The following is a 17,016-nucleotide window of genomic DNA, read 5'->3' as shown; positions in this document are numbered from 1 at the left end:
ATTGCACACATCATTGAAGATCGTTTGCTAAGCCGCCACTTCCCTCATGCTTGGCCTCTCAGGTCCCCAGATCTCAATCCGTGTGATTATTGCTTGTGGGGTTACCTGAAATCGCAAGTCTACCGATCGTCCGTCAAAAGAGAATCGCCAAAAAACCGAGGGGCACCCAATTGTAAACTTTTACCGTATCGCGACTTATCGGAAGGACACCTCAGAGCCTCTTTTTTTGGGGGGGGAGGACGGATGGGGAGATACATGCTACTACAGTATACACTATCAAAAAAGGCAAATTTGTAATATTCTTCAAATGCAATAAACGCTGGTTAACAAAAATCGATTACTGTGCTATGGCACGTAGAATGTTAATGATACAAGATTATAACTATACAACAATGTACTTATATATGTTACGGTGAAACTCCGAAATCTGGAGAATGTCGATTTTCACCGGTGAATGTCAACATTCACATAGTCTCTTGGTGTATGTCCGAAATAGTTTCCAAATACTCTTATTTCTGACTTACACCGGTCGATGCCGACATTCACCATGTACTAATGGTGAATGTTGAACATATAACAATATTATATTTTCTTTTCCGTAATTCAGTCGCGAATAAACGCACTTAAAACTTGAAATAAGAACATGAGAACCTAAAACACACAATACATTTAAAATGAGAAAGGAAAATAATAGAAGTTAAAAACTTACTTAATTATACAGTACGTTCTAAATGAGAAAATAAAATAACAGTAATAAAAAACTTACTAAATTATGTGATTTAAATCTTATTTATTGCAACAACTAAAACTATTATGACACTTTATGACCTCTCTTTTCGACTTTCACCAGAGCATATCTGTGATTGTCGACATACACCGGTGAGGGTCCGAATATACAAGAATGTAGTAAAATATTCGGTCTTTCACCGACGTATTTGGTGAATGTTGATATTCTCCGGTGAAAGTTGACATTCTCCAATTTCGGTCTTTCACGGTAACATATGTTATATAAAAGTCAAAAATAATAAAAATATTTTTTAATAAAATAATATACTGCTCACCCCCTTTGGTTGTCCATGTCCAAATTGAAAAAGCATGAAAAAAAAAAATAAGCACTGTTATTTTTTAGCAAAACTATGATAACTCTTCGCATTCCAATGGTAAGAAACTTAATAAAAGCATCAATTAAGTTTTGAACATTTCATGAAAACGTGAGAAGGTAAATCAAAAGGTCAAAATATAAAAAGAGAGAATGGAACACTTTTTTGTCAGTATTCCCTTTGTTAGAGGAAAATAAATTAAATACAGAAATAAATAAAATAAACAAACATATAGCTTCGTTATATGCTTAAAAATTTAGAAAATAATGTATGTTATCTGGAAAGAAAAGTGATGTAATTGACTAGATATTTCATTCATACCAGTGATATTCCAATTTTATCAAAACAGGAAGTTCATAAAATTATACTTTCTTAATGTAAATACAGTAAGACCCCGCTTAACGCGGGGGATACGTTCCATCAAAGTAGAGCGTAATGCGAAACAGCGCTAAACGAGGCTATCTTTACATGTAAATATTGGGGTTAGGGGAAGATGGCTAGGAAATTGATTAGGTATTAAATTTAAAAAGTATGTTTTTTTAATAAAAATAAAACCAAACATTTATTTCTTAAAGCCCAAATTAATACCACATTATTATTTCTTGCAAAAATAAAAACAAAATATAAATAACAAAACGAATATTCTTAAAAAAAAAAAAAAAAAAAAAAAAAAAAATTCTCAGTCAGTCATATTTAGTTAGCCTTCCGCGTTTTCAGTGTTCTGCCTTTTTGTGACAAAAGTATCTAATGTTGTTTGCCTTTATCTTTTGCGTTGTTCTCTTAAAAGTTCTTCATAAACGGATAGAGCATCTCTAACACCACGCCTTACTTTTGAGCTCCTGTCAAAATTCGGATCATTTTCAATGAATTGATCCATTATTTCAGTTATGGTAGACAAACTCCTTTTTACAAACGCCATCGAAAGTTCTTTTTGCTCTTCTTCTGAATCACTGCTGTCAACATTTTTGTTTTCTTCTTGTTCAGTTAATTCCTTGAGCTCATCATTAGAAAGACTAGCGGCTGCTTCTTGAATTATTTCTTCGACATCTTCCACATTTACCCCTTCAAAATATGTCTGTACAATACCGCACCAAACAAGAAATATAAGTACACTCTTTCGGATATGTATTTGAAACCTAGCCCTGCATAATATTTCGGGGAATCCCCGTATGCTGCGAGCGATTTCGCGGAATCCCCGGGTTGAAATAAAAGAGCGCTAAACCGAAACAGCGCTAAACGAAACAGCGTTAAGCGGGGTCTTACTGTATTACATTCAACTCCAAAGTAAATATTAAAAAGGTGTTGAATATATATCTGTTGCACACCCATTTGTAGAGAAAGAAAAAAGAAAACTATACGAGTAACATTTATTTCATCATTCTAATAACAGAAAATTTTAAAATATTATAAAAATTTGAAAGGTTTCAGATTTTATATTACGCCCAAAGAGGCTTTTTTAACGTTTTGTTGTTTCCTTTATTAATTAAATATCATGTTCTTCGCACTTAAAGCCTAAAATTCAATTCAACGGAAATATCAGAAAATAATTTTTAAATGAGCCTATCTTTAGATTTTCCGATACACAATCTCGCGCTGGAGATAATTTTTTTTTATTTCCGTACAGTGTTGCCATTGCTCGCTGGAGGAATACGTTATTCAAAATTTGATGGCTCTAGGTACCGTTGTTTTATCACGATGCGAGAACCATACATACAATTATGCAGATTCTTCATTATTTAATTTCTTTAAATATAACACAGGGCTCAAATATTTGGTGGCAACAATTTGAAAAGTGAACCGACGCAAAATGCCAAAATGAAATTAATAGCCCTTCTGAGCTAACGGCCTTTGGGCTAATAATTAATAACTTGAGATAATAAGCCTTGCAGATATTTGGTAGATATTTATCTTTGTTTTTATAGTATTCGAAAATGCTTTCAAAACTTAAATTTTGTTTAAGAACCTTTTAGAAGGACTGCATGGAATTCCAGGGATCCTTGGAGCACAGTTGAAAGACCACTGGTTTAGACAAAACTGCATGAAAAGAAACTGTCATTGAAAACAAACAAAGTAGCGAGAAATGATAACTGCTATTTCATTCGCATCTTCATGTAAAAGTACAGAAATACACTCGTGTCCATAAATTAAGGATAATTCGGAGTCACGCGGAAATCGAACTCTAAAATAAATATATCACCTGTAAAATCACTACACACATCTTCAAGAATCATATGCAAATTTCAGGAAGTAACAAGATGACGCCGATGGTACGTCACAATGACGAGAGTGTAAGACAGTGGTATATAAGGAATACAGGCAAGGAAGTAAAATTGTTCGCAGGAGCTTTATAAGCATTTCAGTGAAATAACCGAATAGTTATGACACAAAGAACGCATTTGGATGACTTTTTACGTGGTAGAATTATCGGCCGTCTAGAATGTGGGCGTACCCAACTGGAAGTATCATACGAACTTGGAATTGCCCAGAGTGTCGTCTCCAGGCTTTGCCAGCGATTCCAAGATGATGGTAATGTGAGTAGACGTTACAGCACAGGTCGCCCCAGAGTTACAACGCCGAATGAGAACAGGTATTTGGCAGTTACTGCCAAAAGAAACAGGCGGAGCACAGCCTCAGACCTGTCTCGTCAGCTCTCTTCAGCCACTGGTACGACAATTTCAAGGCAGACCGTGTACAGACGCTTAAGGCAGATTGGTCTATATGCTCGCAGACCTGTCAGATGCGTTCCACTTACTGCAACTCACTGTCGCCTGCGGTTAGCCTGGAGTAGAGAGAATGCATTGTGGACACCGCAACAGTGGGCTTGTGTGATGTTTTCCGACGAGTCCAGGTTTAGCTTGCAGTCTGATTCTCGCCGGACTTTCATATGGAGAGCTCCAGGTACCCGTTACCACCAAGAAAACATACCTGAACGACACCGTTACGGTGGTGCAGGAGTGCTCGTTTGGGGTGGAATTATTCTGGGTTCCAAAACTGACCTGCATGTTCAAATTGGAACCATGATAAGCCAAATCGATCGGCACGTCATTCTGGAACAACATGTACGTTTGTTTCGGGGCGCCGTGGGCGCACAATTTGTGTTTATGGATGACAACGCCCGTCCTCACCGTGCAAACATCGTAATCGATTGCCTTCAATCGGATGATATCACCCGTATGGACTGGCCTGCATTCTAACCGGATTTGAATCCACTAGAGCACGTGTGAGACATACTTGGCCGACGAGTTACAGCCCGTCAACCTCCCCCTACATGTCTACCGGAACTTCGGAGAGCATTGCTTTTTGAGTGGTGTAATATCCCCCAAGATCAGACCGATAATTTGATACTCAGCATGCCTAGGCGTTGTACGGACTGTATTGCATCGTCTGGGAGACATACAATGTATTAAAAATCATACCAACCATGTAATAATATATATATATATATATATATTTGTAATTTGCTCCAGGGAGAAAAAATCGCTAATTTTTTTAATAATATCAAACATATAGCATCTTTTTTTGCTCTTTACCTTTTGTTTAATAAATAAGCTTTACAAATAAGTCAAATTTGTTTTGCTTCTAACTCTTCCTTTGCCTGATTTTGCATTATCCTTAATTTATAGACATGAGTGTATATAATTTGCTGTACATTTTTAAATTAAATCTAAAATTCCTAATTTTGTACAACAGCTTTTAAAGATTAAATTTTACATGATTTTTTTTTTCTGAATAAATATAAATATCAATAATAAACAACAAAATATGTTATGTAGACTTACATTCTGTGAGGTATCAGAGTTTCAAAGTGAAGCAAATTGAACATGAAAAAGAGAAAGCAATATAAATATAGTTGGATTCATTGCCACCTATTATATTAACATACAAGTGCAATATCTATAAATATGTGTCAGTTGCAAAGAAAACTGACACACATTCGTAATTAATAAAGTTTGATATTCACATTTATAACTTCTCCACATTCAAATTTCAAAAAAATACTGACAAATTATTTTAGATGTAAAAACAAAACTTTCAAAACAATACAGAGAAAGAAAAATGCATATCTCACCGATCTAATGTTGGTATTGACTTTATAAGCACCGGCGATCAATTTGACTATGTTGGCGTCGCCATGTTTCGCTGCCCAATGAAGAGCCGTCTAAAAGAAAAAAGTTACAGAAAAGATCAATCTCTTGCTAAAAAAAATCAAGACATTTAATTTATAATTCCAATATTATTAAAGACGTCAATGGCAAAACTGTTCTTGCAATGGCGTAAGAAATTAGCGTATTCCCCAGAGTGTACTCCAGCTAGGAAACAAAAGATCCGTCGTTCGAGTCCCAGTCAGAACACAATTGATTCTTAGGTTTCTTGCTCCGGAAAACTTAATATTTTGTAGATGGTGCTCGAATTAAAAATCTGGTTCTATTGAGGCTCCAGTCTTTCTCCAGTCGCCCTTTAAGTGGCGAGGAATGTAATGAATTTTCGAATTCCTTCGTGCGTGTTGTTGTGGCATAAGGAGTTACAATCCAGATAGCAAACAGATGATTCGAGTTAATAGTTCGATAGTTCGAGACTCACTCACACAGTTAATGTTTCCTTTCTCGTTCCCAAAAGCCTAATAAATTTTACGCCTAACAGAACGCAACATGTAGCGGACAATAACTCATTACCACATGGATTAGGTCGACCGGGACTAGTGCCTCTTTCCAGTCGTCTTTTGTAATGGTAAGAATGCACCGAAATATTACATTCTCCATCACGAGAATGCAAGGAATTATCGCATTCTTCATGAGAGCTCTTGTGGTACAAGTACTTAGCGCAACTGAGTCTTCCACCTCTAGTGGTTGAGCAAGAAGACTCAGATTAGCTCAAACAAAACACTATGTTAAAAATAAATAAATAATTTTTAAAAAATTTGAAAGTTTTCATATTTTATATTAAGCCCAAAGGAGCGCTTTTTTAAGGGTTGAGTGCTACTTTTATTTATTAAATATCATGTTCTTCGCAATTATACTACATAAAATTCAATTCAACAGCAATATCACAAAATATTTAAAAACAGCATATCTTTAGAATTTCCGATAGACACTCTCACGCGCTAGTGATAATTTCCCCCCTCCCCGTACAGTGTTGCCATTGCTTGCTTTCAAATCTTTGAGTTTGTTAATCAAAAATTCGTTAAAGTTTTACAAAATATGAAATAGATTATAAAACAAATTCCAAATTTCAAATTTGGTCTCCCAGATGCCCATATTCGCAGCAGAATTACGTCATTCAAAATTTAATGGCTCTAGGTACTGTTGTTTTATCACAATGCAAGAAACATACACACATTTATGCAGATTCTTCATTATTTAATTTCTTCAAATATAATACAGGGCGATAATATTTGGTGGCAACAATCTGAAAAGTGATTCGCTGTTTATAAGGAAACGCCACAAAATGCCGTTTGGGGACTAATAACCCTTCTGGGCTACCGTCGACGGAAGGCTAAAAAAGTCTGAGTTCGTTTAATCGTTTTCTATGAAACGATGGGAAAACCCTCGTTAAAAATGATCAGTGTAAAATAAAATTATCTCCAAAAAATACTAAAACGAAAAATAGATAGGAAACAGCAGTGAGAGAAGATGATGTATTTGGAAGCTGTTTTTATCCACAGTTTAATGGAACGTATAACTTAGTTCCTTCATTTCTAATGATGGCTTTTATAATTTAGTGTCTTCATTTTCCCTTTACGTACATAATTTTCCCCTTTACTTCCATAATTTTTCCCTAATTTAATTTACGTGACCAAATGAACTTATTGAGACTAAATTAATTGCAGTTACAGATAACTTGCTAATGGCAATTTTCTGATAATTATAATAATACATTATCCTCTTTTCTGTATTTTTAAAGTACTTTCCTACTAACAATAACTTTGAGTTAATCTTGAATATCGTCCATGATAACTTCACGATATTCAGATACACAGTTCTTCAACTCACGTTAGAATTCGATGTCTCATTCAGAATTTGATGAATTAATTTTTTTTTTTTTTTTTTTTTTTTTTACTTTGCTGAAAAGTTGAAGACGTTTAGTTTTGCAGTGGAGGAAGTGCTGGATTATTATCCACGCGCAGTGAGTGAATACTGATAGTCAAAAAATTATTCCCATTTAGGGACAAAGAAAAATTGAACATGCGTACATAATTTCAAAACCCCGCTAAAGAGAAAAAAAAAGGGGGGGAAGAAAAGATAAGAAAGCATCCGCGTAAAAAGATATTCGACTGCATTTCCAAATTTTCAGATTCCGGGAGAAACGACCTCAAGGTGGCAACCAGTAGTGACGTCATAATAGCTCGCAAATTTTGACGTCGTCAAGAAAATTCTCTCTATTTGCCTCTGAACTCTTCTTTTTTTCTTCCTGCTAGCATTTGGAATTCCGAAACCGTAACTCACGAGAAATAAAGTTCGGTTGAAATTTAGTGCTGCCGAGGAAGACAGCGATCCATTAAGGAAACAACGACCGCTTCAGACACACTACAGGATAGGATGCTACCTACGGAAGGAATGAAGCAAATAAAAAAAAAGCAGAGAAAGAAACCCGAGTCCCGGGACGGAGATATTTAGTGCCAAATAATGGGCCACAAATCTGTGCTGGCCCGCAGGGGGCCTTGGTGAAGCAAATAGCCCCATCACGAGAAAGTGGCGGAGTCACGTGCTTTATGGTGCCCTGTCAACTGCGCCATGCACAGAAGATGGAGAATCCCGCAACAGGAAAGTAACCACTCAGCTCCACTTTAAATCGAGAAAGGGGACCACCAAATCCCAAGACATACAGAGGAGGCCTTATTTTCATTGCGTTTCTTCTAAACCGTTTAGAGGTAAATAAATCTAGTAGAAAAAAAAAGAAAAAAATCAAAATACTGACATCGAATTTCAATTTATAGAGCAGCTTATTTTACAAAATAAAATTATTAAATAATTTATTTCTACATGCAGTACCAAGACTCCACTTTACGCTATTCCTATTTGGCATAGCGCGAGACTAAAATAGCGCTAAATTTATGACGATGCGAAAGTTGTTCATTAGTTAATTGCACTTTTATCGCAGAAAAAAAATATTCGCCGGGCGTTTGTGGGATAAACAGTGAAATTCCGTGAATTTTTCGTGGCCTGGTATTCACATTAACAATTTTGTGATAGATTTTGAGGTCGTGGATTTACATCAACTGGATGTAAACCAGAAACAAAACAAACAAATGTAAGCAACTAGTAAACGAAATAAAATGTTGCATTACATGTTGTTAGTTGAAATTTGTTTCCAAAACAATCAACTTCTGGTGACGTATTAAACATTATTATTTTGCGCTAAGATAATCCTTCAGAAAGGGAAGCGTTTTTAAACATTATACTGTGTGTATGTTACCGTGAAAGACCGAAATTGGAGAATGTCGACTTTCACCGGAGAATGTCAACATTCACCAAATACGTCGGTGAAAGATCGAATATTTCTTTACATTCTTGTACATTCGGACCCTCACCGGTGTATGTCAACAATCACAGATATGCTCTGGTGTAGGTCGAAAAGAGAGGAGTATATGTACACGCTGTCATTGCAAAAGTAAGTGTTCCACAAATAAATGCAGTTGTAAAAGCAAGGAACTCTTGTGCAATTCAAAGGGTCATAATAGTTTAAGTTGTTGAAATAAATAAGATTTGAATCACATAATTTGGTAAGTTTATAATTTCTATTATTTTCCTTTCTCATTTTGAATGTACTGTGTGTTTTAAGTTCTTATGTTCTTAAGTTCTTATTTTGAGTCTTAAGTGCGTTTTTTCGCGAATGAATTACGGAGAAGGAAATATAATATTCTTATATGTTCAACATTCACCATTAGTACATGGTGAATGTCAACATTCACCGGTGTAAGTCAGAACTAAGAGTATTTGGAAAATATTTCGGACATAACCAAGCGACTATGTGAATGTTGACATTCACCGGTGAAAGTCGACATTCTCCAGATTTCGGTGTTTCACCGTAACATGTATACAGATTTTTCTCATTAATTAGCAGATTTATTTTAAACAAAAGGATCTTTCTATATCCAAACTGTTTGTCAGGGAGTGTACCACCTTCACGAAATTTAACTGGGGCGGGCTTATCAATGTGCCAATTGCGCAAAACCAAAGAACAAAGCCAACTTTTCCATTCTCCACCTTAATATATGAATAAGAACGCAACGAAGGAAAAGGACGTGTGTGTGTGTGATTATGGCAAAGCCTTGAAGGCTATCTGCCTAAGAGGAGGGATGCCTTCGTGGAGGACTTTCTAATGGAAACTGGCTCGTATACACGTTACACATGGGGAAAACCACGAAAACGCCCATACAGCCAGCCCGTTCGCGGGATTCTAACCTCGGACCGAACTACCAGTGTTCAGCGACTTTACCGCTCGGCCGCTGGTGGTCGAAGGAAAAGGACGAAATGCGCGACTTTGCTTTTCCTTTACTCTTTTTCTAAAAGCTTGAATTTCCAAGAACATGGGTGTTACAAAAAGGTCATTTATCCTTTCTTATAAATGGGACATTTGTACAAAAAGGTCATTTATCCTTTCTTATAAATGGGACATTTGTACAAAAAGGTCATTCATCCTTTCTTATAAATGGGACATTTGTACAAAAAGGTCATTTATCCTTTCTTATAAATGGGACATTTGATCGAGAATGCAAACCTCTATTTTCATTTCTCAGATATTGTGAAAAATGTGCATACAAAAGAAATACTAAATGAAAATCTGGTATGCGCTGAAGAATACTAAAACTGAATTTCTTTTACACTCATATTATAATTAACATTATATATTTTATAAGGCTCAAAAGAATAATAAGCCAAAACCTGTTAATGCTTTCCAGGAATTCAAAAACTTCCAAGTCTTAACTGCTGATATATATACACATTTTTTTGACATACTTAAAACTAATAGATTATATATATAATTTCCGTGCATACTTGGTGAGGTAGTTTTCTAAGATGTATAACGGAGAAGTAAAAATTTGCAGATGTGGCGTGGATAACAAGACACAATTTTATTTCTTGATAATTAATTCTAAGGCCACATTACTTTGGGTTACACATTACTATGGGTGCGACAAGCACTCCACAATTTTACGTAGTTGATCAAACCGTTAGGCAATGGATGCAAAGTACGCGTGTTGCACTGCGTTGCAAGCGTTTGTACAGCAAGAAATTGTTGCACGCGTTGGCAGAGCGACAGTAAACTATATTAAATTTCCGTATTCGTTTCCACTACACTAAATAAGAATATTTCAGCAAAAAAAGCTTTATTCATTTAGACATCGTTTAAAATGCCATTAACATATTACATAAAAGAATGAAGTGATTACCCAGATTTATATTTGTTCAATTTTTATAGCACATTTTAAATAATTCATATCTGCTTCATTTATTTTTTATTTTGATCATTTTATTAGAATTTATTCGAATGTATTTATTATTAGCTCTTATTCTAATATTAGAACAACATTCTCCAATGAATTTACGTCACTGTAATCACTGTTAAAAAAGCCCTACAAAAGGGGAAAAAAAGTACTTGAAAAGTAGTAGCCTCACTTCGTGCGAATCAGGAACTCGATACGAATTAGAACTCTGATCTTAAGGACGTTTTATTAACAAATCTTTGGCTACCTTTTAGATTGTTTTAAAGCTTTTTCGAAGCGAGGGAATTCAAGAAATCCGCGATGCTCTCGCCGGGATTCGAACTCCAGACCTCCCGAATACGCGTCGAAATACTTGAAGGTAAACCACAAAAGCATGCGCAAAGGAGGGAGAAAATGCTTTACAACCTAAGTATGCACTTTAATTAATGCTAATTCGAGAACTAAGTAAAAACTAAGAACTGAACTAATACGATGGAACTTTCGTTTCCATCCAACTTTCGTTCCATCACGAGCTTTCGTTTCCATCGCTTATTAGTTAATTAAGCAGAAGATGAAATAAATTTTCAAAATCTTTATGCTAAATGACTTACACTTTACTCAAAGGCACCTGGAATTGCGTAAGAGTGTCCCGGCATTAAATACTCGAACCTTTAAAGGTTACTTTTTTAAAGTTAGAAATAATCGGTCTTCATAAAATTGCAGGCACTTGTGTGTGTGGTGGTGGTGGTGGTGGGGGACTCTTATGAAGGTTTTTGTCTTTTCGAACAGTGGCAAATTTGCAAAAAGGCGCAGACAGGTGGTTTAAAAAAAAACGATGTGGCAGCCTCATAGAGGCGTTCCTTCATTTTTTGTACAACTTTTCATGTCCTACTCATCTTGGAATAAGAACAAATAGCATTCGAAATGTATTAGTCATCAACCGGCGCAGATTCCCCTAAAGACCCGCATCACGTTTCATTCATAAACATAGCCGTAGGCCCACCCAAGTTACTACTATGCCTTAGGCTGCAAAGTCTCTAATTTTAAGAAAACGAGAGAACATTGCTGTAGTTGAGTTATTATTTCGAACTGAACTTTCAGTCTCAACAGAACAAATTTACCTTCACCAAGAGGTATGGGAGGAAAAAAGGGAACTGCTGTCCACCGAAATGCGAGGATACTTTTCTCTTCTAAAATTAACGCAAATTACTATTGCAAACAAAAAGTCATTCTTTTATGTAATATGTTAATGGCATTTTAAACGATGTCTAAATGAATAAAGCATCGGAAATATTACCATAAAACACACGATTTCACTTTATAGGTCAGTATCATCATACTATCTTCAAAGTAATTCCCTCGAGTTGCAATGCACTTCAGCCAACGTTTTTTTAAATCTTCATAGCATACATTCCTATAAAACTCCTTCAGAACTCGTATACTCGTTATAGCATCAACTGACCAATAGGGTATTACGAAGTGCAATCTTAACTCCGGAAATAAGAAAAACTCACAAGGTGCCATGTTGGGTGAATACAGAGCTTGTAGCGATTACTAAAATATGCCAAAGATGTGCCTGCCTAAGAGAAGGGCTTTCTAATAGAACTGGCTCATATTCACTTTACATAAGCAGAAAATCACCTAGAGCTTGTATTTATTGAAACTTTAACCAAAAATTCAGTATCAGAAGTATTAGAAATAGGTCAATTATCATGGTACAAAAATCCGGTAATTTTGTCACAAGGATATTTTCTACCAATTACTTCAAGCAAAACACTCAAATAAGTTTCTTTGCAAACAGCTTGGCCATCTGGTAGAAATTTATGACTTGCAATACTATGACACTCGAAGAAAACAATCAGTATTAGTCTGCTTTTTAAAGGACTCTGGTGTGACCTCTATGGTCTTTGGAAGAAAAGGCTGATTCTAATAATTTATTAAAGCTTTATGAAGATTCATGTGTCAAGTCTTGCCTTCATGTTAATCAATCATTACAAAACAGACGATTTATCTATATATATACTGTATTTTCATAAAAAGAAAACTGAATGTTTATAGATCAAATATGTCTCTTATTATTCTAATTACGGCCCGGTGGTGCAATAGCTAGCGCGTTGCACAGCAATACAATTGGTCCGAGGTTCGATCCTCCGGCTGGACAACGTTGACTCAGCATTTCATTCCTTGAGTGTGTCGATAAAATGAATACTAAGTTCACTTGGGGACCAAAAACCGTGTGCCCTGCAACAAGCTGACCATTTGTCCAGGCAAATGCTCATGCACCTCGGGACAGGAAAGGAGCACTGCAGGACATGGCCCACTAGGCCTGTTGTGCCACTGAGTTTAGTTTAGATTTAATTTAAAAAGAAAGAATATTATTAAAAATAAAAGTTTTACTTACGTACTACTTTTATAAACAGGAACCATTGATAATCATTTGTAGGAAGATGCAGTAGAAGAAGGGGGAGAAGAAACAACATATTTGCATTAGTAAAATTCATAAAAATTATGATAAATAAAAACTTTGAAAAGTTATATTTACATATTATATAAAATTAAAATAAATTACATAACATAGTAATACATTTATATTAAAAAACAAGCCTAAGACCTCTATATTCATGTATAAACAAAATAAAAAAAAAATTTTGGAACATCTTAACTGGATTTAAAGCATTGTGGGGAAAAAAACAGGAAAAAGTGCATATAAATCAATTAATATTTTAGAATTAATTACAATTAAATATAAAGAGCTGATGCATTGAAAAGAGACACCAATCTCAATGAATATTCACAATCAATATGAATTTTAAAAAACAGAAAATGTACAACTTTCTGTTTTTTAAAATCCATATTATAATATATTATATAAATTATAATATGAATTTTATAAAATTTTCATTTATATAAAATTTTCATGCGCATATCATCCTATTTAGCAAAAATTAACAAATCTAACAAAAATTCTGTTTGTTAAAATGTAATTTTCTTTACATTAAATTTTCATTCAATTAGTTCAAACAAATACGGATTTAAATGCACAGTCTGAACTAAATTCTTCTTAAGAGCTGTACATAATTATTGCACTAAACTGAAAGAAACCTATCTTTTAAGGCAAAATCCTAAAAAACTGCTTGTTACTGTACTATGTGTAATATAATTTTTATGCGAATCTTAGTGAAAGAAAATTGCACCCGTAGCTATTTCCTTTCTTTTCAAAAGCTGAAATAATGTCCACACTGTGATTTCAACATACATTTATTAAAATGAGGCTCAAGATATTATTTAAAGTAACAGGGCATGCAGGAAAGAAGTCTACTCTTACTAAAAAGTTCATTAGATTTCAAGTGAAAAATACAAAATTATACAATGAAGAAAGCGCAGGGTAGGGACTTTCTAGCCTAAAATGTAAAGCATATCAGTCTGAATATCCACTTTTTGGGGCAGTCTGAATAACCCATAAAGCATATAACATTGTAATGAGATGTAATGATAGATTAGAAATATTATTGCAGATAAAAGTCTAGTTTATTTCTATAGCATGATTTATATGAAATGAAATTACATTAAAAAATATATTTAAAATATTTACATTAAAAGGTAATAAAAAAGAATACACAGTTAAGAGTAAAAAAAAAAAAAAAAAAAAGAGGAGAGAACGTTCAACAAAGGATTTTAACAAAGGTTTTCATGATTTTACACACACAATATATACACAATTCCAAATACACGCATATCATTTTTATACAACACACATATACACCATAATCACTATGCTCAATGTATTAAATCAATATACAATATAGATGGTGAAATCTTTAGCTATTTTCTTAATTATTAATTAAAAAAATTTGAATAAATAAATCTGATTAAAAACTATCACCATAAAACAAAGGTAAAGCATAATGAAATACCCAAACAGAAAAATAATGAAATGTGCAAACTTTATCTTACAATATTAAAATAAAACTGCGTAAAATAGTCCATATAAAAAGATGAAACACATATCAAAACTTACCCCCTGTTATTAGATGTCGCAAAGAAGAAACAGTCACCAAAAAAGAAAAGAAATCATAATTAATTTCCTGAAGTAATGAAAAATAAGTTTAATCTATACCTGTGCAATATTCGAAAGTATGCCAGTCTCATATAAATTGAATTTCATTTTAATTTTCAATCACTTTATTAGGTTTTCCTCAGTAAGTAGGGGAGAAAACTGATAAATAGAACTTAAAATAATCAAATAGCACTTACCGAACCAATATCCTAAGGGCAGAAGAACATGAAAAGAAAAAAAAGAAAACTTTAAATGATTTCAGCTAACGTAATTGAAATAAATACGTTAAAAATATACAGCATTTTAAATAAAAATCAATAAATATTCAGTAATGGTAGAAGCGTACACAGATATTAGAATTTCACAATACTCGCATAAAGGAATGTAACCTTTACATGAAGTGGGCTAAACTCTACAGTCGATTATCGATTATCGATAATCGACTATATTATTATAATATAAAGCATCTGATGTGAGTTCGGGGTAGAGATGGATAGTCTCATATAAAATTTGGAACATATGTTGGTCGAACGATGAAAGTCTATAATCTTAAACAGATTATTTTTCAAAATTTTCGTTTTAGATTTATTAAATTTAATATCTTCATTTAACATACAAGCTAAAAATCTTTGCTCCATCGGATGCAGCCGGAAAAAAAAAAAAAAAAAAAAAAAAAAACCCTTTTTAAAACGAAGTTCCTACTAATTTTTTCAACATCCTCTACAGATTTGGGGGAATTTTCTAAAATCACTCGATTTTTCACTCGATTTTCGATTTTGCTGAGAGTGCTCTGACTGAAAGATTTGTTGCGTTAACAAATCATTTCACCGGATCTTCTCAACTGATTCGTTCTCTTTTATTTAAAAACAAAATATTACAGTAAAGATAGAAGGAAATATATAAAATTAATACAACTAGGTTAGGAAAAATATTCACACATATTAAGTACGACACGTGATGCCCTATCTGGTATTTAAATGTAGTCATGAAGATTGTGACAAACAAATATTATAAGGATGCCTTACTGGTAATTTACAATACGTGATGTTAACGGCTGTAGATTAAAAAGTTCGACTCATTTGTTGACTCGAATTACTCTCAAGCCTTTTAAGGTGGACGCCAAACTTTGCCACAGTGTCTAGGGATAGTAGAGGTTATGGAAGCAGTGTCTGTCTCTCGCTGACTGTGCTTGGGCATGTTGAGAGGTAACGGACTACTCCTGCTACCTCACGGCTGATGCCGCATACACATCTCACTGGCTTTTTGTAAAACCTCTTTATATACTATGGGAATTTCCCATGATTTGTTAATATTTGGTTTAAAATATGGTTTGTCATAAGCCTTAAGGTTATGACCTTGTGGAAGATGGTGTATGTTGAGCGTCTGGTTCCATCTAGCTTACCAAAGGCGGCGAATTTCTCGTAAGATTTGATGTTTCGCAGTGTCCTCTGAAAGCGGAAGCTCTGTGTTGATCGAATCCAACTGTGTTGCTTCTTTATCCGCCCGCTCATTTCCCTTTATGCCTATGAGCGCTTTTATATAGTTAAATTCCAGCTGGGAGGAATCCTTTAGCATGCTAATTAATTCCCTTAAACTTTGTACGCTTGCTTTTGAAATTTTGAGACTATTTAGGCTGTGGAGGGAAGGCTGTCAATGATGATTTTCATTGAGCTCGCTGGCTGTGTATCACCTAGCCTAATAATCGCTGTTTTCAGGGCTTGAACTCCGCTTGAAACACTGTAGCTGTATTGCCTGTGCATATTTTTAAATAGTGCTGCACCCCGTTTTCCATTTGTAGAGGATCACACACGGATACGTCTATCATGATGTTGTATGCAAAACTAGGAATCGTTTGAAAAGACGACATGTGCCACTCCTGTGTCCAGTGTCTTCGTTCGTCCCACCACTGTAGGTGCGACTGTCTCTGCTGCAGAGTAAGGAAAGCAGCAACAATGGTTGCCGCCCTGACAGTCCATGGTGCTGCAGACGTCGTTGCTCTGTCCATGTAATTACTTGTTGTTTTGTACAAGAGCCTCACGGAATGTGGCGCGACTGTGCAATTCCGCAAGACCGAGAAGACAACATGCCTGTCCTCTCGGGCGTCTGTGGGACGGCGCCGCTAAGATCCTACACGGCATTTAAATGTGGCCTTCCTGGATCCATGGATTCTATATTCGTTGGGCAGTCATCCGATACTGACCAACACAATCAGCAATGTAGTGGAATGATTAATCGCAGTTCCGATAGGCTATGGTCGAATTTCGGCACATGCTGGTTAGGAGATTCTTCTGCTTACATCAGGCATAACAGGACTCTTACACAAACAACCAACGTTGAAATGCGATTTCCAAATGAAAAGCCTGCAGTCTTCCTATTTATAGATAATATAGATGGCGTCACTGATAAATTGCTTCGTGAGCATGCTTTGGAATGCT

General features: G+C 34.9%; 1 protein-coding gene across 1 annotated transcript in view; it reads right to left on the bottom strand.

Moving 5' to 3' along the window:
* Nucleotides 1-17,016, bottom strand: part of LOC118195908 (uncharacterized) — a 172,341-nt gene that overhangs the window by 102,818 nt on the left and 52,507 nt on the right. Inside the window, exon 7 of the mRNA XM_085816613.1 lies at nucleotides 5,170-5,259. Within this exon, the coding sequence (XP_085672739.1) occupies nucleotides 5,170-5,259 (90 nt within the window). The remainder of the gene's footprint in view (nucleotides 1-5,169; nucleotides 5,260-17,016) is intronic.

Source organism: Stegodyphus dumicola, chromosome 5 (assembly GCF_044657685.1).
Source record: "Stegodyphus dumicola isolate Sdum_Otavi_A_Nest chromosome 5, ASM4465768v1".
In the NCBI taxonomy this organism is placed as follows: Eukaryota; Metazoa; Arthropoda; class Arachnida; order Araneae; family Eresidae; genus Stegodyphus; species Stegodyphus dumicola.
The sequence above is the reverse complement of the archived record's forward strand: the minus strand, read 5'-3'. Positions and strand labels throughout refer to the sequence as shown.